Source organism: Colossoma macropomum, unplaced genomic scaffold (assembly GCF_904425465.1).
Source record: "Colossoma macropomum unplaced genomic scaffold, Colossoma_macropomum, whole genome shotgun sequence".
NCBI lineage: Eukaryota > Metazoa > Chordata > Actinopteri > Characiformes > Serrasalmidae > Colossoma > Colossoma macropomum.
Genome location: NW_023494784.1, coordinates 13,618,541 through 13,640,792, shown reverse-complemented (window position 1 = coordinate 13,640,792; position 22,252 = coordinate 13,618,541). Strand labels below are relative to the sequence as shown.

The 22,252-nt window shown below is 38.1% G+C and overlaps 1 protein-coding gene across 5 annotated transcripts in view; it reads left to right on the top strand.

Moving 5' to 3' along the window:
- The first annotated feature begins 293 nt into the window (after positions 1-293).
- LOC118803183 (glycerol kinase-like) overlaps positions 294-22,252 on the top strand; it is a 45,113-nt gene continuing 23,154 nt past the window's right edge. For 3 of the 5 annotated variants that reach the window (XM_036565418.1, XM_036565336.1, XM_036564631.1), the window contains exons 1-6: positions 295-471; positions 8,730-8,803; positions 11,305-11,411; positions 11,893-11,970; positions 21,610-21,689; positions 21,785-21,922. In XM_036565418.1, the coding sequence (XP_036421311.1) occupies positions 394-471; positions 8,730-8,803; positions 11,305-11,411; positions 11,893-11,970; positions 21,610-21,689; positions 21,785-21,922 (555 nt within the window). In that variant the 5' untranslated portion in view covers positions 295-393. Of the gene's footprint in view, positions 472-7,418; positions 7,475-8,729; positions 8,804-11,304; positions 11,412-11,892; positions 11,971-21,609; positions 21,690-21,784; positions 21,923-22,252 lie in introns of all 5 variants that reach the window. The other 2 variants (XM_036565248.1, XM_036563965.1) reach the window with 2 other exon arrangements.

The following is a 22,252-nucleotide window of genomic DNA, read 5'->3' as shown; positions in this document are numbered from 1 at the left end:
GATTACTAAATCGTTTTAAATTAGTAGGCTAGCTAAAATGCTTTTATCTGCTCTTTTCAATCAGAAAAACGGTCACTTAGTTGAATTATTTGCCTCTAAACTGGAGGCAGACACAAACAAGGACTTTAAACTCGAAGCACCTCTAGGTTTGGAGCAGGTCCCCAGTCTCCCGGTGGCGAGCGTTATGTTTGCTTTGTGACTGGAAACAGGTTTGTGTGTTTCTGAATGCAGGTGGTGGGCGGGAAGGAGGGGTTGGCTCCCGCCTACGTCAGGGGCGCGTGTCCGTGAGAGTGGCGGTGTTCTTTCCGCACGCGCTTCAGTATCGCGTATTGTACAGAGCGCAGCCGACCGGTCCTCAACTGAACAAACTGACCTGAACATTTTAACGACACGATGTCAACGTCTAGCAGGCCTGAGGCAGACTCGCTGGTCGGGGCCATTGACCAGGGGACGAGTTCTACCAGATTTCTGGTGAGACTGGAGCAGTTTTCAGCTGCTTTAGAGTTTTTCAACAAGTGTTAATGTGCGGTGAGCTGTTGGTTAATGAAGTTTTTTCCTTCCTCACACTGTTTTCCACGGACTTTGTACACTAATGACCACTCGGACATGTCCTTAAGCTCTTTTGCCTTCATGCCAAACCCTGCTTGACAGAATTGTCATCTCATAAAATGCTTTTATTTTGCTAGATTGGAAAGGCTCTTCTCTCCTCTGCTAATTTTTGTTATACAGTTTAAAAAAGACATTATGAAAGTTCATATTCAAATTCACTGAAATTAAAGAGCAGAATGTAGACTGAACATGCTTGAAAAAGATGGTTCAAGGGGTCTTAAAAGCAGTGGTTCTATGTAGAACCATGAGTGCATAGTGAAATGGCTCTTCAGATTGACGGAGAGTGTGTTGTATATGGTTCTATATAGCACCAAAAAGACTTCTGCTATTGTAATAACGTCAAGCTTGTATCAATAGCAGAACCGTATTTGGTGCTGTATAGAACCATTTTCAAAAAGGTTGTTCAGAGTGTTTTAGTGTGAAATGCTCTGTTCTGTAGATACTTATTGATTCTACTTATTGAAATTACCACTGTGTGCAGTTTCATTAAATTCAGTGCGTCATTGTAATAATATGTCTGTAATACACACACAAAAGAACCACTTTTGCCACCTTTGCCACCCCAATAAAGTTGTGGGGTCTAACCTGACATCCTCACTGTAAAAGTTTGGGCTACGCGTTGGACTCAAGACTCAGACTTGGACTCCAGAAACTGGTTACTTGACTCAGACTCACATGACCATCTCTGCCATAAACCTTAAACCCTTCAGTGACATAACTTACACCTTAGTTTGATGGTAGAATACGGAATAATCCATAGTAGTTTTTAGAGTCTTTAATACATTAATAAACAAATTATAAGAGTTCAGCCTTTACCAGCCACTCTTTATACCATTTACTGTTTCAGTTGTCATTGGTGGAAACAAAAGCATGGTGTCATTCAACATTTATTTCTCACTCATTAAACAAGCAGAAACATTCTGTAATCATTGCAGATTCTAACCTTTCTATCCACATTTATTTATAGAAGAAAGAAGGTATTGTTGAGCATACGGTCTTGTTTTGTGGAAAGAAAAAGCATTACATTACCATGTTTTTGTCATTTCTTGACACTGAAACAAACAGAAAAAGGTGTGAGTGCAGACTTGAACCTGATTATTCAGAATGTAATTCATTGTGCAACTCGCTGTGTGATTAAATACTTAATTACATTCAACTATAGAAAATACATTAATCTTAATTACATTAACCTATTGCAGAACTGACTTTTGAGGAGGTAAACGTTGAAGACAAGATTCTCAGTCATTGGAAAAACATCCTGATTGGATTATTCAGTGACTGAAAGTCTAGCTGCTGTTTCAGACATTCTATTGATAAGATTTTTATCATGTACTTTATCAGGAACTTTATCAGGAACATGCACCAAGAGTCAATCAAATGAGGTTATGATTCATTAGAATTGTGTGTTGTAACTACAAGAAGAGTTTGTTTGATCAAAAATCCACATATGTCCTCGTACCTCTCAGTTCAGGACAGAATATGTTTGGCTTTTCAGATCCTTTAAGGACACTCAAAGTTATGTTGCCTTTTTTTTATTAAATGTGAATAAATCATTTACACTTGAAAACAGCTTCGTTCAGTTTAGGTATGGGGGATGTATGGCTTGTGAGTCATATATGGCTTGTTTATGTCAAGTGTATGCACCCACATATGCACAAAAATGTGTGAATATACAAATAAACAAACAAATATAAATGAATAAAAACTTGAATAATATTTACTGGAGATGTAACAATAACAATCCCGGGTTCAGTTCATCTATTGAACTGAATCTGGGAGTGTTATCGGTTTATTGTGACTAGCGTATTAGCTTGTGGCTAGTGTGTTAAATCAGGATACTATACAGCACAGACTTTTTTTTAGAATATTGTACTTTTATAAAATTGAACTTGAAATACTCTAAAAATGGAAACATAGTAACATAAGGCACGATTTTAGCACCTTATTTTTGCCAAATTGAAATGTGTTGAATCAGGATACCACTGCATCCTATTGAAATTAAGTTATGAATTTTGTTAATCACTGCAACCTTAATATTCACAGATAAATAAATAACTGTAGTATTAAAATGTTTAGCAATTACTGATACAGCAGCTAACTTACACACGACAACAGCATTTTGCGAGCGTTTTTTCTGAGTTTTTTAAAAGCTTAGTTTTAGTAGTTTCAGCATTTAAGCTTCTCTTCAAAGAGTTAATATAAGTAAGAGTTAACGATGTATTTGTATTACAGTGAGCTAAATCACTCCCCTTGACAACAGCTGGCCCCTTAGGGTCATTGCTAAAACACATTCAAGTTGAGGTTCAAAAAGAGAAAGTTTATGCTGAGATGAAGAGCAGTTCTGAACCTCAAAGCAGCCTAATACTGTTTTTAAACTTTTAAAAATCATCTAACATAATAATAATGTTTTATCAACCATTATGTCTCTTGCTCAGTGTGAATTCTAGAGTTAAATCTCACCGTGTGACCGTGGGCGTGATGGGTTATTAATGGACATAAGGTGGGGGTTATTGCGCCACGTATTAACAATGTGATTAGTTGCAATTAAGTTAATTTGCATAAAGTTCACCTACAATGAGACAGCAGACTGATGTGTCAGTATATATATATATATATATATATATATATATATATATATGTAGAGAGAGAGATAGAGAGAGATTGTTGTCTCATTATAGTGCAGTATAACACATTCTGTGAGAAAAAAATTAAAAAAGACAAATAATTTAGCTTGATGTCAATATTCATATCATGTATATGCTGCTTAAAGTTTCAGCACCCCTACCTAAAACACGTTCCTGCATCCCTGGTTACCGGGTGATGATGGATGTATTTGTCTGTTGACCTCAAAGATTTTTCTTTTAAATTAGGAAGTAACTTTGGCCACTCCTGTAGGAGTGGGGGTTCATGGACATAGAGTATTATGGTAAACTAGGAGTGTTGGTGCTGTCGTCCCATTGCTGTCATGTTCTTACACAAAGTTGTTGATGGTGGAGCAGAGGGGCGCTGACATCTCAGGGAGCCCTTGTGTCTGTTGGCTCTCCCTTTTAGTTAGGCTGTAATAGCTAGACCTGCCAGAGTCTCTGCTGCACTCTGTTAACACTGTATACTGTAATCAGTCTCTCTTAACAGAACTAACTGGCTATGTGTTTCTTTGCTAAGCTGAACAACCGATCATCCATCCTGTGCGGTCTGATGCTGATGTTTCCTCCTCCTTGATTGGTTGCCCACTGCTTGCCAGACTTCTGGACCAGTTTGACCATCATCAAGCTTCCTACTGAACAACGCTGTGCAAACCTCACCTGCATGCCGGCCTCCTAATGATATTGCTGCAGGCACAGACTCTAACTATTTAATCGTAGCCATTGCTTCTCCTGCTTATCCCTATCTCCGTATCTTAAAACCTTACTTTCTGCTCATATTGCTCATGTGTTATTTATTTGCTATCTGGTGTCAACCAGAGGAGGATGGGTTCCCCTTTTGAGTCTTGGTTCCTCTCAAGGTTTCTTCCTCTTGCTCTTCGGGAGTTTTTCCTTGCCACTGTCGCCATTGGCTTGCTCATGGGGGCTTGGACCTGTATTTTCCTGTAAAGCTGCTTTGTGACAATGTCTATTGTAAAAATCACTACATAAATAAACGTTGACCTAACATGACTTGACTTGAAGCAAGAGCAGTGCACAGTTGATGTACAAACTTTGTTCGAGATCCCAGGAACAATGCAGTGATAAAATGCAATAGCATTATACCAAACACTCTTTCTCCCAGTTACTGGGCCCAGATTGGAGGGCACGTGGTCCAGGCCATTGGGCTGTAGTCGTGAACATGGTTTGTACATTATTCTTGCTCTAGGTTTGCACTGTCCTGTTATTTGCTGTAAATCACTGTTGTCGGAACAAAACCTTCTGTCTTCAAAATGAGAACTTTACAGGAGAAGGAAAAAACATACTCTACTTTTAATGTAAGTCAATGGAACCAGACTTTTTTCAAGTAATTTTGGGCCATTTCATTCATCATGAATTTACAAACGATGTATAGGACAAGGGGTACTTTCAAATTATGTCAAAAACCCGAAAAATGACAAAAATGGATATACGAGGTCTTGTTCTGACAGCAGCGATATGTTGTTGTGAAGTCTTTGTTAGGGAGTTGTTTCCAAATTTGTTGAAATGGGAGCTGGTAAAATAATTTCCTAACAAATATTTCAAGGCCACATAAGGTGATTCCGTCCAGTTTGTGAAATGCCCCCTAGTATTTGGGGGTCCCATGCTGGTGGGCTACTCCAGTGTTGGCTGGCTGGTAACCCACTCGCCATTGCAGTGGCACTGATGCTTCAATGGCAGCAAAGTATTTGTTTTAACAATTCTTCTTCTGAAAATGCGGTTTTCTAGTTTGGTACTACTTGGCTCTTTGAGATATTAACTGAGATCTTTCACATCCCTCTTTTGTTTGAGAAATGAGTAAAAATTCACTCATCACACCAACCTCTTGGGGAATTAGGCAAGTTTTCAAATTTACAAATATGCTGTGGCATATTGTAAAGTTTTTCAGAGGTATCCTAGTTATAGTTACAGTTGCTCTACTATGAAGGACCAACTGGGTGAATCAGTTTGCTACAGCGCCACCCTGAGGCAAAACAGCTCTGCATTTGTAGTTAAGAATACTCAAGACAGAAGCTTGCTGATTGGTGGGTGAAGCAGCTAAACAGTGCCCTTTCCTGCGCACAACGTCATAAGTTTATTTTCAGGATTCCCCTAGAATTTGATTTTGAGGCATTCAGGGGTTCCAAGAGATTAATTAAGGGGGTCCCAGGGCCCCCTGTATTTCACACTTGGATGCTGCACAACGCTACTGCAGCTGACTATGGTCATTGAAATGGAACAAGCTGTGTTTTGACTCCCTTATGTGTTTTTCTTTTTTTTTTTTTGACGGAAGTGAATGACTTCATTTGCTTCATGATTCTGATTGGTAAGTTTACTTACCAGAGGATTCCAACTGGTATTGTACCTGCACTGCGTCTCTAATAGGTACAGGGCAAAATGGGCTGGGGCTCAGCGCCTGTAGAAAGAGGCACATGATGTTGAAAGAGCCACTGGTGATACCATGATGGCATAGAGTGCAAAATGTTTTGAAGAAGGTTAGCTATTTATGTGGACAGTGCTGTACTGAAGACAGTGTTTTGTCTGTTGAAGAACCTGTTGTCTATTGTGTCTTAGTGCCAATATCCACTAGCTTTTTCTTGTTTAGTTAACGTCTGTAAATATTTTGTTGCACTGAGTGACATTCTATTGTCAGAATTTTTTAGTACAACAAACAAGTACAAAAAAGTACAACTAGTAAAAAACTCTTTAAGTCATACCAACATTTCTTCTTTCATATCGACACTACATTTTGGCACATGCTTTTATCCAGAGTGATGTACAATTTTAGTTATGTTATAGAGGCAGGCGTAAGTAGTTCTAGGCATCTTGCTCAACGGCTCTTTTTGGTGAGCAGAGAATCAAATCCTAACCTGCTGTGTGGTTGGCAACAGTGTTATCGACTATCGTACACCATTGTGTCATTTTTTAATCAAGTTGATAAAGCAAAAATCCTTTAAAATATTATATGCCATTATGAGGGGTTGGTATAGTGCAGTGGTTGATACTGCTGTCTGTAACACAGCAGAGCAGGGTTCAGTTCCCCACTGGAGCAAGAACACCATGCTACGAAAAGAGTCCTCAAGCAAGATGCCTAACACTACAATTGCCTACATCTGCAACATAATTAAAGCCTTTCATCACAGCATCTGCCAAATTCCATAAATGTAACGTTGATATTAGTTTGATTAGTTGTACTCATTAGGAGAACAAACATTCTTTTGTTAGGTCAGCTAAATATTTCTTTTAGTGCTGACAACAGAATGTAAGTCAGTAGAACTAATTATTAACAGAAGTTGAGTAAATGAGAAAACACTAGTGGATATTGGCACCAAGATTTATTTTGCTGTGCAAAGTCCATTTTTTTAAATGTACCAAGTACTAAAGGAAATATAGCCAGGTTATTATATAGCCACTGGTGTTTGTAGTAGATATGTTCTTGCTTGATGCCTCTGACAGCATGTCCTTTTTCTAAAAATATTTGACCAGCATAGTTTATTGAGGTTGTCTATCACCTAACTTGGACATCTGCAAACTAGTACACACAACCGGTGGGTCAAAGTACATAAACACTGGTTTAAACTTTGACCACTATACGACATAAATCTACCTGCAGCCAGAGCAATGCTAGCTTGCAGGGATTTATTCTACACTCTCAGAAAAAAGGTACTAAACTGTCACTGGAGTGAAACCTTCAAGGATATGTTTTCAGTACCTCCAGTTAGGGAACATAAAACCATTGTTGTACCTTTGGGAGTACATTTACATTGTTTATGCTTTGATGAACGAAAAATATACCTGCACAGTACCATTGTCTGTGACAGAGTATGAAATTATTATTTAGAGATTTAAAGGCATCATTTATCATGTGGTTGCTTTGAAATTCTATAATGTACTGTACTTTTCATTGTTCACTTCGTAATGCTACCAGATTTCTTTGTCCCTGATGTGGCCTCAGAACAGCCCCTAGCTGTTTCTAGTAGTGGTCTAACTATGTAGAGCACTGGGTTGAATCCTAAGAGATAGTGGTGTTGAACCTTGGGCCTGTTTTTTGGGGCTTTGTCTTTCCAATTCACTCATTTTAGCTTTACCTGCAATTTCATTATGTACAGCATTTCATAATTCCTTCATTGTGTAATACTATACTTTTCTTTGTAATTCTCCTCTTGTCAGGACACTTAAACAGTGGTTATCCATCAGCACAGGACCTTCATGCGAGTATCTCCCAGGTGACTGATAAGGCTGGTTTTGTGCTGTGAGATAGAAAGACTCAGGGCGCAGGGTCATTTTGGTCAAACATAGTTAAATCAATGAGATTTACACTTACTGTCATGTATATTTTGTAGCCTAATATTATGAAGCTTACAGCATGTTCTGTGAACAGTATGACAAAATTTGACAGAGCACAGTAGCATCATTACAGAGGTGGTAAAGGCTTTTAGCACTCTCACTCGGTGATTTTGAATGCCCTATTACAATCTCACTTTAACATTAGCACAGAACAGTGGTTCCCAATCTTCGTCCAACTAATCAAGTGAATAACAGCCCTTCCTGAGTTGAACTGAGTGTGCAGTAGGGGTGTGCGACATGAGATCACAATATATTGTTTATTTATTTATTTTGTTTATTTTATTATACGTATGTCAGAAGACTTCAAGATATTTTCATGGTACACAATTTGCATCAAATATATATATATATATATATATATATATATATATATTAATGATAATTAATAATTTGGAACAGACAAAACAGAACCCGTAGTGCCACATACAGAAATCCTTTAAAAATAATGATGATAATACTAATAATATTAATGATTCTGAAACTACATTCACTTTTACCGTACTGATGATATCCACAATATTTTCAGGAAAGCGTATTTAATTATTATTTTAGGTTTTCCACTGTTACAATCATAAACATTCCATATAAAAACTCAGAAGACCAGTAGGTTCACTGATGGTTTTGAATAGTACATAAAATGGCTTTATTTGTTGACATGGTGACCTCTGGTTCCTATTACCACTACTGTAAAGAAATCTCTCTACAATGAACAATTTTACACCAAGCCACTCTGAATGACTCTGTTTACATCTCAACCACTGAATTATGTTGGAATTTTGAAAAATCTGTGAAATTCCCTTTTAAGTTTGTGCTAACAGCCAGGAAAGAGCAGATCTGTCTTGCTCCAGCCTTGTTCTTGCTTTATCTCTGTCTCTACCTTAGAAATGTGAGCCCTGACTCTCTCTGTATCTCTGTGTCTTGTGCTTTTTGCCAATTACAGTCTGTGTGATCATCATTTCCAGGTATTTTAGTGTCTGTGCATGTGTAGCCCTTTGTTCCTCTTTGTTCATCGTGGTAATAATGTGGGTAATGCTATTTCTCTGTATGTTACTTTATTATTTTTTAGTGTTTAATTCTTTACTCTTGTTATGAACTCAGACTCAGAAATATTTTTCCTGTTTTTTTTGTTTTCAGGTTTTTAATGCTAAAACTGCTGATCTGATCAGTCAACATCAGATGGAAATTACCCAGAGTTTTCCCAAAGAAGGGTGAGTACAGCGCACCACTAGAACACTGACAGGCCCATAGTCGGCAACATTATTTCTTTAAACTTACTTAAATCACTGTACGTTCTTGACTTTTGAACCTAAAGAAGGTGTGATAGGTGTGTCAATTAGAATAATTAGACAATTTGTGAATGTTATGAGATAAATTCAATCATTCAGTCAACAGAATCTTTAAATTATTGATAGCAAGATTTTATTTGTTTTAAGAAACACAGAGGTGCTCACATGCAGACTTTGGCAAGAATACAGGCAGAAATGGGTTGGGCTATGAGACGTTCAGAGAAAGAGTTTATGAGTAATTCTCATTGTTGGGCCTTGTTATTGATTGTTGTGAATCAATATATGAATCAATACCTTCGCTTCACATTGTGCCCCTTAACCATAATAGGGAAATCATTGTAACACAGCCTGCAGTGATTTGGGAAAATTATGGCAATACGATATAATAAAATACACCAATGTTCCAAAAATTATTTTGTTTCTTATTATTAATAATAATCACGATTCTTCTGCCAAGGAAAGTTGTTTATTAACAGTAGTCTATAGTTGCCCAGCAACACAATGTTTTTTATTACTTGGTACATTAATACAGAATTCATACAACTCCAGTTGTGGCTCAGAGAGTACATTTCATTATTTAACTACTTGGGTTATTAGCAACTGCTTTGTAGTTCTACAATTATAGACCGTCTGTTTCTCTGCATACTTTATTAGCATCTTTTCCCCTATTTCTTCAATGGTCAGGACCCCCACAGGACCAGCACAGAGCAGGTAGTATTTGGGTGGTGGATCATTCTCAGTACTGCAGTGACACTGACATTGATGAAAATGGTGAAAGGGAGCTAACTATCTATTTGTTGTTGTGGTTTAGGAAACTGACAGAATGACAAACTACAAATCTTGTGTAAAGTCATTTGCTGGGGTCTCCTTTTTTAAATATCCAGTAAATCGTTTTTCGATTTATTTTCTTGTCCATTGATCTGGTGAAAATTGTCAGAAAGTATGTTGCTCATTGTGATCACATGATGAGTTATTGGTGTTTTATGAAACTTTCAAAAAGTAGAGAAACTTTCAACTGTTGCGGATGAATTTCAAATGAGTTGCAGGAGGCTTTATATTGCATATAACTCAAATGCAACTTATGTTCTTGAGCAACTAAATTTGCATGAAAATTTCTCTGTATAAAGCCAGCCTGAGCAGTTTTGTTGTCTTCTTGGCTTTTTGTGTTCTAACGGATTTTCCTAATACTAAAGGTTAGATTTTACATTTGCATTTTACATGTTTTTGTTATTTTAATTATTCTGTTTTCTGTTCATTTTACCCCTTTAGCCTATATTGCTGTAATAAGCAACTGTAATAAGTAACTGGACTACAACTCAAACAGGAATGCAATCTAGACCATAAAAATCAAAATGTCTGTCCCTACCACTCAGACTGGAAATGATCAGGGTAGATCGGTGTGTTTGACAAAGAGTATATGATAACATATGACTTAATAGATAATTTTACAACCATCAATTTACAATTTCACCATCGTGTCATTGCTTTCGCATTAATGCCTTTAGGTGAAATGAACATTAAAGGCCAGATGAGAAGATCAGAATACGCAAACTTGTCAACACACCTAATGCAGTCCTTCTCTGAAAATGCACCATCGCTGTAATGATTATGTGCAGTTTTAATGGAATTTCCTGGCAGCGCATGACTTCCTGACTGGACACTAACCTTTCTGTTTTGATAAACAGTATGCGTTGCCGTTTATATGAAAGCTGCAGGTAGTTGAAATGAAGTTTAAGCATATGGCCTTCATCTGTTGGACGCAAATTCAATTGTATAATGATAGCTGCTGATAAGATGCACAGCTTGTTTATTTACATCAGTGGGAGCTGTTCAGTAGAGGAACTGAAGACCATCCTCCCCAATATAAAAATTAAATACAAATGAAACCGATACACGAAATTACATTTAAACACATTCTGTCTCGTTGTGAATCACATACATTTCTGATCACAAGTGTGGAGTCAAAAAGACCATATTGTTGCAAATATATGAATAAAATAAATCTATTAAGATTGGATAAGATTATATTGGGAGTTTAAAGATTTTGACCCTTCTGTTTTCAAATGAAATTGAACAATGAAATAAGCATTACTACAGCACTTACAGTGTTTAAATACAACAAACATGGTGATTGTATTAAAGGAAAATAAACAAAAAATGAGGTATTTATAGTGCACAGACGTCCTTAGATCTTCTCTGAAGGCCTGGAAGGCTCTGAGGGCTTGCCACTGCTGATCCCTCAATAAATTATCTACTGATTTTAATTAATTACATGTGTGACACACATTAGGATTTCAATCAGCAACTATACACTGGTTATTTTTACTGTAATTCACCTATAATTCACCTATAATGGCTATAATGGTTCAAATCTTATTTGAATGCATATAAATTTTCTGTGTTGTTGATCTTTTTGTTGTAAGATGGGTGGAAGAAGACCCAAAGGAGATTTTACAGTCTGTTTATGAGTGCATGGAGAGGACCAGTAAGAAGCTCATTCAGCTCAACATTAACATCTCCAACATTAAAGGTGTGTGTGTGTACAGGGGTTGTACAGGGAGATTCACTTGAAAGAGACCCCGAATATTCTGTTGTAACTCCCGTTAGGATGAAGCAATCTGAACCAAAAAAATATGCTACATACCTTGACGTATGTGTAATCGATTGCATTACATGTGATGCTGGAAGTGATCTCCGTTTTCTGCCAGACACATGAAGGGGTACGGGGGTAAAACGTGGCAACGGCTGTCTGGCGCCTACCTCATCACTCCGACACAGGGGCATCACGGTCTGTTCGAAGCTCCACATGCTGAGGAGCACATTGCATGTTGTTTCTTTCAAATTGCTTCATCCTAGCGAGAGTTATTACAGAATATTTGGGGCCTCTTTCGAGTGAATCTGCCTGTGGAGTGTGTTGTGTGGGTGTGTGTTTGTGTATTTATTTACAGCTTTGCTCCTCATTGAAGGAGCAGTGTCATGAAATAGAGATGCGGTTTTCTGTGTTTCCATAGCGATTGGAGTGACCAATCAAAGAGAGACCACCCTGGTTTGGGACAAAGAAACTGGAGAACCTCTCTACAATGCTATTGGTGAGTCACCACCGTACACACCACCTGCAGGGCAAAAAGCACAATGTGCATCATTTTACTGCCCTCTGATCACAGTACAGCAGCTACAGTTCACTGAGATAAAGATCAATGGATTATATTATCATATTAACATTGTCTATTTCTGGGAAAGATAATAAGTTCCCATCCCATTTCACAGATTAGAAACAAAGCAAATACATCCGCACAAATCTATGTAAATATATGTATTACAGACTGTGGCTAGTAAAATTTATATAGCCTACAGTGTCAGAAAAAATCCGATGACTCTGATGGATTAGGATTATATTAATTGATTATAATAATATTCAGTGAAATAATTTAAAGAAGAGTCCACTCTTCATTTATTTAATTTCCATTTAATTTCCAGTCAAAGCAAGCAATGAGTACAAGTTGTTTACTTTATAGCATGAAACACTTATTTAACAGAAAATGACACAGTAGCCTCAAACAACTAAATATAATATCAGATGTTTCAGTATTTAGTGTGTCCACTCTTTCTTTTTAGGAGACTGAAATGTGTATGTTTCTTTTTCTCAGTGAGGGCTTCTTGACAGCTACGCATCCTTTCAGACCCATAGTGTTGAGTTGTCTTCTCACAGTGAAAGGATGGACAGAACACCTTCAGATTTTTTCAGATCCGAAGCAAGAGTGGATTTAAATTTTCTCCCCTCTCTCAAAGATGAAAGCCTTAAGTGCTGTTTCTCTGATGTGAGCAGTTTTGGTGGTCTACCCGGTCTAGTCTCACAGAGCCAGACAGGATCTGATACTTTGGGCTAAATGTTGGGGGAAAGTAGTCTTATTTTGGTGGGAACAAAAGTATGAAATATTTAAACCAGTCCAATGTATAAAAGGCACAGCTCACAATAGGGGTCTCTGGTACATTCATTAACACTTTGTGATGAACAACAAGCCAGTTGTTAACACGTGGATGTAGCGTACGTTAGCACAGCAAAAAAGTCCCCCAAAAAAATCCACTTAAGCATGTAGATGTGAGTTGCATATTGGGAGATCACATTACATGCAGTAAAATAAACTTTAACTGTTACGGAGAAAAAAAGTTTTGTTAACTAGCTAGCTTGTTTTGCTTGTGTTACCGATTGTGCTCCAGAGAGCTTGGCCTGAAGGAATTTGGGGGGCAGGGTTTAGAGAGAGGTGTAACCTTGTTTTAATGTAAAAATCTAAAAAATACCCAGTTTGTTGTATTGTTCAACAACCATATAAATACTTCATGCAGCCACATTAATGTATTCAGTGTATTTTTAAAGATAGTTCTGAATCTTATCAAAATAATCAGATTAATTGTAGTTGTAGTGAACACGATCTGGTTGAGCCAAAGTCACTCTTGTTTACAAGAACTCTCCACGTTACCCAAACTAAAAGCTTTTGGCTCCAAAGTCTGAGGTAAAAGCCATAAAACAGGATTAAGTTGTCTAAAAAGTTTTACAGCTTAAAACGAAGTTACCCTGGGACCAAGCATGGACACCGCGGGAGGTTATCAACCTTCTGCCCTAAAAGGTTCACCAGGCAGCAATAAATCCATGCGTGGAATCCAGCTGCAGAGTTTTACCAAGACTCTTAACTAAACTTTTGAATTACAGGAAATCAAATTTCTAAAGCGTGCATTGACTCCGAATTGCCACCATTCAACAGGGTTCAAGAAGTCTGGAGACCCCAAAAAGAGGTTGTTATGAGAATGTATAACAAAGTTAGCCCTTTTTAGATTTTATTGACAATTTAGATATGGAGCCACAGCACCCCCAAGTGGTGAGAATGAGATACAACACACCATCACCGTAAGGACATTTGCGTATAAAGAAAAGAACCCAAGAAAACTTGTTACGTTGTCTGCTTGATTATAAATATTTATATAATCCGTCAGCAATACTACACGCAGTGTATAACTTTGATAACAGACCGATGCAACCATTTCATTCTAGTGAGTTTAGACCACTGACAAATATGTACCCTGAATGTAGTTTTCTCTTCTTTTCTTTCTTTTTCCTTTGTTGTTGATTTTATTTCTTCATGCATTGGGTAACAACCCTGGTTGAATTGTTCGTAACCGGCAATATCCAGATATTACAGGCAAATGTTACCTGTGTCTTTTAACGTGTGTTGTGTATCAGGTAACAAGGGTTAAACTCTCTCTTATGAAGCATACCTGAATGCCCTAGTTGTTCATTCCTTGTTTTTGAAAGTTAAACCGATTTTATCTTAGAATAATGTTTCGTTTCCTTTGTTTTAAAAACTAACTAAAACAAAGAAGGCAGTGATTCTGGGGGAAGGCGCTCCTAAATTTATGCACCACCAATCAGAGTTGGAAACAATGAATAGCTAATTAACCGTTAGGTGAGGAGAATCTATCAGCACTCTGGCTCCGCCTCCAAAGGGTAGGGCCTACAGCCGAACAAAACCTGAATGCACAGCAATTTTGGGGAGTTCTGCGTTCTTAATAAGAAGATAGCTAATTTCTTGTTTGTGCCTTGGTCAGAAAGATAGGTCAGAAATATTGGAACGCTAAAATTTCAGATCTGAAACCTTTGTTTGTTTTTGTAACTTGTCTGTCCGTTTGTACACCTTAAGTTTAAACCACCCAGGAGGAAGGTGAATGAGTTCTTGTCTGGCCAGGGAGAACTTATTCGCATTTTCGACTCTGCCAAAGAGAGGTAGTTAGTTAAATTAGTATCATCAGCCTCAGAACCCTGATTGCAATCTAAATCTTGCCAGCGGATTTAGAGCAGTTCTAGAGTCACGCACTAATCTGTGAGCAGATTGACCATCGAAAGGCTGTCCAAGCCCCACCCTCAAGCCGCCACGAGACGCCTCTGCCCAGTCATTGACTAAAACGGCGTGTGTCTGCATGACGACGCAGCCTCCGACCAGCGAGGAGATGAACCAACGTGTGAGCTCCAGCCTTCGATCGAGCCGGTCCTGAGACGACCCCTCCTGAAGTCAGCTCCCTCGACTCCAACGTAAGCTGGCTCCTTCAATTTGCAGTCAGGGCACTGGCGCCAATTTTTTTTAATAAGAAAACATTTAATAGATATATCCACCCCATATAGTTATTCCCGTCCATACTTAGGTTAATTCTCTAGAGGCTCTTTCACGTCTAAGTTTTAAGCTGCTTCCCAAGAACCACACTGCCTCATACTATTTAGCTGTGAATCACTTTACTTGAGCTATTTGTTTCTTTGACTTTTAATTTTTATTTTTTCTCATTTTCTGTTGTTTATCATTGAAAGTAATCCAAATGTAATTTAATAATTAGCCAATAAATTCCCTTTTATTGAAGCATCCTTGGTGCTAGCGTTTCTCTCTCTTGCCCTGGTCTGTAGACTTTAAATAAATCTGTATTACCCTAAACCCTTGTCTAAGGTTCTATCAATAATAACGCTAAATTGCAAAACCCACTACATAGTCCAGTTAGAGATTTCATGATGCATTTAATTAACCTCTAAAGAAATGTAATTGAGTCAAGCCATTGTGAGGTTAGATTTTTAAATCTATACTAAGTAATGAAATGAAAAAGTGGTGAAACAGTGACACACTGCAAATTTTTCAAGAAGCTGGAGCTTTATTGTATCTGTACACACTCTAGATCAGGGGTGCACAACTCCGGTCCTGGAGGGTCCAGCACAGTTTGGAGGTGTCCCTGCTCAAACGCACCTACTTAACCTGGCAATTAACAGTTAAGTGTGATCAGGTGTGTTTGAGCAGGTAAATCACCAAACTGTGCTGGACACCGGCCCTCCAGGACCGGAGTTGTGCACCCCTGCTCTAGATTCTGTACTAGCAAATGATTTAAGCATAAAGATGTGATATATACCAATAATACCATGTTATTTGTTATAACATGGTATTATTGGTATATATAGTACAGTAGTTCTGTTTCGATTTTGCACTTATTAGCTTATCAGTATAAAATCCAGTTAACAGTGACTGCATCATTTTGTCTGATGGTTTCTGTTTTTTAATCTAGCAAATCTACAAATGTTCAATGCAAAATCTATTATTATTTGTGGATAGAAGTAGCAATATTTCAAAATTTCTGACTCAATACCTCACCAATAGACTGTCAGCTCAGTTTTCTTGAAATAAGCACATGCTTGTTCAGAACAGCAGAGGCCAGAACATCATCAGTTAACCAATGTGACAGCCAGTGAAATAATTGCACAAGCCACATTTGCAAATCATTGTGCCTATTTGAAATGCTGTAGTTGAGTGTCCTCCAATACTGCCCATATCTTTGCTGCAGCACAATTGAAACAAGGTTCAGTTAAACAAGTAGTTCAAATGTTAAGACGTTTTATGTTTGGAATTTGCTTTTTTAGTTTTGGCACTGGAGGTAGGAGGCTTATGTGGCTAAGAAGCAGTGCAAGCTTATATCCACCAACTAGAAAAGGTAATTTTATGAGACAAACTTTAAGTTGGTCTGAAAAAGCCAGCTGTGTACGTTAAAAAAATAAAAATAGTGGAAGACTGTTGATGGTTGCTAGAGTGTTGCTTAGATCAGGGTTTCTCAACCTGTCGGCCGCAGACAACCAGTGGGCGTTGAAGCACCCTCTAGTGGTCCACAGGCATGTACTCAGAGGAAGGCAGTAATTCGGGCCGGTAACGTCGCTGTAAGTCATAAAAACATAAGTAGAAAAATGATTAACTAAATAAATAATAACTAACTAAATGTTACCAGTCTGAGACAATGTAGCTGCGGGTGCACAATGCAGACAGCTAGCCAGAAATGGAGAAGTGTCCCAGGGCGCTTTGTTTGGTGTGGACTTATCACACATTTTTCTTTAGTTTGCTCTGTTTTGACACGTGTGAAGAATTCACCCATATTCAGGTCTGCAGCAAACAGCTGAACCAGTCCAGCAGAAACTGCAGGTCTCAGTCCACTTTAAACTAAACCCTGTTCAGTTCACTGCTGATGGAAATGTGCTCTGTGATCAAACTAGGGAATTCATCAATACAAGCTGCTGTTAAAAACAATAGACGAGCCATCAAATAATAGCGAAGAGATGCGTTTGATTTCAACTCATGGATCACGGAGTGTATATTTGGTCGAGCATCTGCAACCGGAGTGGTTAAACTCAAACTGATAAACCAATGACAAAGAAGCAGATATGAAGTAAGATTAACCTTTATGGTTGATTATAACGATGCTAATCCAAAAGCTCAGTGAATGTGATTTATTTCAAATGAATCACAAAAACCCTCAAAACTAGAAACATCTTGAGACCAAACAGTTACTCTTTTGGAAAAGCCAGTGGAGTATTTTCACTGAAAACGTGAGAGACTGTAGCTCCAAATCACATCTACCTTGTACATTTCTATTCTTTTTTTTTTACCCCTTTTTAACATCACTACAACTATGTGGTTTTTAAAACATGTTTTATGTTTTTTAACATACCTGCAAATTTTGCAAACCTACAACCTGACAACCAGAATGACCAACCTGATGTTTTCAGGACCTAATTTTCAGGTTTTCACAATCCGCATTTAAAACAAGAAAAATAAAGTTTTAAAAGTAAGTTTTAAAAAAAGTTGATTTTAATTTTCTTGTGGGCCGCTATACTTTGTAGGTATACACAGGTGGGCCTTGGGGTGGAAAAGGTTGAGAACCACTGGCTTAGATGTTGCTAGGCGATTGCTATGGTGTCCAAGGTGGTTGGTAATAAGTTGCTACGTGGTTGCTGTGGTGTGCCAGGTTGTTGCTAAGGTATTGATAGGTGGTTGCTATGCTATCAAATACACTGGTACCTTAAATCCACTGCTTCCTTAAATTAACTAGTACCTTAAATCCACTAGTTCCTTAAATTTCTTGCTACTTAAAATCCACAGGAATTTTAAGTCCACTTAAACCTTAAGTCCACTGCAACTTCAAAGCTGTTGCTACCTAAATCTGTTTCTACTTTAAATCCACTGGTAACTTAAAGTCATTGCTATCTCACACCTTAAATCCAATGCTACATTAAATTCTCTAATACCTTAAATCTACTGATACCTTAAATAAACTGATATCTTAAATTTATTGATACTTTAAGTCCACTGGTAACTTAAATTCATTGCTACCTTACATCCACTGCCACCTTAAATCTCCTACAACCTCACTCCTGCTACCTTAAATCCAGTGCCACCTTAAATTTCCTACTACCTCACTCCTGCTCACTTAAATCCACTGCAAACTTAAAAACTTAAATTTACTGATAATCTTAAATCCATTGCTCCCCTTAATCCACTGCCTGCTTAAATCCACCTCCACCTTAAATCTCCTGCTTCCTTAAATCCACTGTTGTAAATCCACTGCTACCTTAAATTGTTGCTACCTGAAATACACTGATACTGTAAATCCACTGCTACCTTAAATACATTTCTACATTACATCCACTGATACCTTAAATACACCACTACCTTAAATGGACTGACATCTTAAATCCACTGCTACCTTAAACACACTGGTACCTTAAAATCACTAACACCTTGAATCCACACCTTGCATTCAGCTTTACTGAACAATTCAGGCCCAGTGGCAAGGAAAAACTCCATAAGACCAAGAGGAAGAAACACCAGCATCAGACCACACTGGATGGGCAGTTCTTCAACTCAGCAAAGAAAACACACAAATAGTTGGTTCTGTTAAGAGTATACAGTTTTAACAGAGTGCAGCAAAGACTCCGGCAGGTATAGCTATTGCATCTTAACTAAAAGCCAAAACGTAACAGAGATAAGAGGGCTCACTGAGATATCAGATGGTGGAAGTTGATGGTTGCTAACGTGTTGCTTAGATGTTGCTATGCGGTTGCTATGGTATCCAAAGTGGTTGATAAGGTGTTGCTAGTTGGTTGCTATGGTGTCCCAGGTTGATGTTAAGGTGTTGCTTGGTGGTTGCTATGCTATTAAATAGACTGGTACCTTAAATCAACTGCTTTCTTAAATTCACTGCTATCTTAAATCCACTGGTACCTTAAATCTGTTTTTACATTAAATCCAATTGTATATTAAATCCATTTAAGTCAAAGTCAAGTCAAGTCAATGTTTATTTATATGGCGCTTTTTACAACAGGTGTTGTCACAAAGCAGCTTCCCAGAAAAATCTGGGTACAAGCCCTCACAAGCAAGCCAATGGCGACAGTGGCGAGGAAAATCCTCCTCTGGTCAACACCGGATAGGAAACAGTGTTAGTATAAAATATTAAAATACAGAAACAGGAAAAACAGTTGAAGCAATCGTTATAATTAGATTGAGTCTGTGCAGCAGCAGCATCATCAGAAGCTCAGTTCATGCAGGTGAGGTTTGCACAACATTGTACAGCAGTAGCTTCGTAGTGGTCAAACCGGTCCAGAAAGCTGGCGAGCAGTGGGCACCCGATCAAGGCAGAAGAAGCACAGACTACAAACGATGGGCAGCTGTTTAACTCGGCAAAGAAAAAGAAAACACACAGAGAGTTAGTTCTTAAACCTTAAATCCACTGACTACAATCGTAAATCTACTGCTACCTGAACTCCAATGCCACTTTAAATCCACTGCCACTTTTAATCCACTGGTACCTTAAATCTTCTGCTGCCTTAAATCCATTGCTACCTTAAATCCACTGCTACCTTAAATCCATTTCTACCTTAAATCTAATGCCACCTTAAATCCAATAATAGCTTTTGTTATCTTAAATCTCCTGCAACCTTAAATCTACTGCTACCTTGAATTTATTGCATCCAATGCCACTGTAAATCCACTGTTATCTTGAATCCACTGCCAACTTAAATTTACTGATACCTTAAATCCATTGTTACCTTAAATTCACTGCTACCCTAAATCCACTGATACCTTAAATTCACAGCCACCTTAAATTCAATGATGCCTTAAATCCACTGCCACCCCAAGTTCATTGCCACCTTAATTTACTTGTACCTCAAATCCACTGCCACCTTAAATTTACTGATACCTTAATTCCACTGCTACCTTAAATCTACTGCTGCCTTAAATCCCGTGCTACTCTAAATTAATTGCTACCTTAAATTCACTGATATCTTAAACCCAATGCCTCCTTAAATCCACTGCCACCCTAAATTTACTGATATCTTAAATCCACTGGTACCTTAAATACACTGCTCTCTTATGGTGTGTTGAGTGTGTGTGGTGTGTAGAGTGCTTGTGGTGTAGAGTGGTTGTTGTGTTCATTGTGTGTTGTGTGTAGAGTGTTTGGTGTGTTTGTGGTGTCATTTCCAAAGTGAAAATTTTGTCTTTAAACTGTCGTTTTCCAAAAGCTGTACATCGGATTAGTCCAAAAAGCATTCTTGTATATGAGGAACGTTTGTGCAAAATTTGGTTGTTGTATGTCAAAAACTGTGGACCGTGAAAAGTTTACAAACTTTAAGTGTATAATAAAAAAAATAAATAAATAATATTAATAAGAAGAAGAAGATGTAATAAGATTAAGAAGAACAGTAAGTTGGCTTTTCCACTCTTCAAATCTGAAAAATTCCACAGGTGTTTCTGTCTGTCCTCCCACTGTGAGAAGACAACTCAAAGCTACGAGTCTGAAAAGATGTGTAGCTTTCAATAAGCATACACATCAAACAAAGGTGCTGGTGTTCTCAGAACGTGACCACTCCAGATTCCAGACCTCAACATCACTGAATGTGTTTAGGATTACTTAAAGGTGAGAAGCAGAAAATGCTAAACCAACTTCTAAGACTGAATTTTGGAGGTGTGACTGCAGCTTTCTTTGAGAAACTGAAAATGAGTCTCCTGAAAACAATAGATGCTGTGATAAAGGTGAAGAGTGGACACACTAAATATTAAAAACATCTGCTATTATGCCATTATGTTGTTGAGGCTTTTATACAAAAAAAGGATACAGAAACTACAAAACTCTGTGAGATAGGGGTGGCACAGATAATGTTACACAGCATACGTCTCAATCTTTCATAAAATAACATTGGCAGGGATTTAGACTCTGCTGTTGGATTTTCATTATTTTCCCATTAGCCATGAGACTGTCTTGCATCCTTTTATCTCTTTTAGCTCGCACCAATGATTAAAAGCCAGACCGAGATTTACTGTCTTGCTCAGTCACTCTCTCTTTTTCTCCTTTAACAACATCTTCCTCAGTCTCTTCACAGCCTCTGCCATGATGTCTATGCTAGGAATACTGAGCTAGCTTCTTCTTATAGCTAGCTGAGGACATAGATGTTGATGTGTGATGTGGTGCAGTAAAGCGTTATACAGTTCTCGCGAGAGGTTTCGTGCCCACTCCGCCAAACTTACATAGCACCATAGCATGCGTTTCAGGCTGGAGTGGAAAAGACAGAGGCACCATTCTCTGTCAGTCAGTGTACCAGCTTCAAATGATTTTGAAGCTGTTTTTTAAGGTAAAATTGTTACAGTGGCTTCAGTGGCTGTTTTAACTCTAAATTAAATAAATTAAAGGTGGCTTTTGCACAGAAATATGGTAACTAATGTGCTGTTAACTATGGGTAAATCCATTTGTAGATCCTTTGCGCAGATTTTTCACTCAACTGTCCCTTTAAAATAATATTCGATGACTGTTTTTTGCCTGGTCAGTGGAATATGAATGTGCTTTTGGATCAGAAGCTGGACAGTTGTGCTTTTTGATGTCTGCAGTGTGGTTGGATCTGCGGACACAGTCTACAGTGGAGAAGCTGATCAAGAAAACTCCTGGCAAGAACAAAAACCACCTAAAGGTGATATGAAGGTGTATGCACACATCAGTCTAAATTCTGGAATTCATGAGTTGTTCCTAACTCTGTGAAGTTACTTATTTTGGTGTCTCTTTCAGGATAAAACAGGTCTACCCATCAGCACGTATTTCAGTGCGCTGAAGCTGCGCTGGCTGATGGATAACATAGAGAACGTGGCGGAGGCTGTGCAGACTAACCGTGCTGTTTTTGGGACAGTGGACTCCTGGCTCATCTGGGTAGGGCATGAACATACACACTTTACCCACCTTCACCCACCATGTGGTCTCTGTATACAGTCTTAATATTAGAGGGATGCAAATTTTTTGGCCGATTTATATCAGCCTCTTAATTTTACTTGAAGGTCTCACTGTGTGGGCTAAATAACACATTATAGCACACTAGCACATTATAGCACACTAGCACATTTCCAACACTTTAAGTCAGAGCCACAATATAAGTAATACTGTTTGCCTTTTAATGTGTCAAACTTGTATTTTAAATTCTTTTTTTTTTTGTCATAGAGAGAAACAAGTATACACAGGCTCAATAAAATCACACACAGTTTT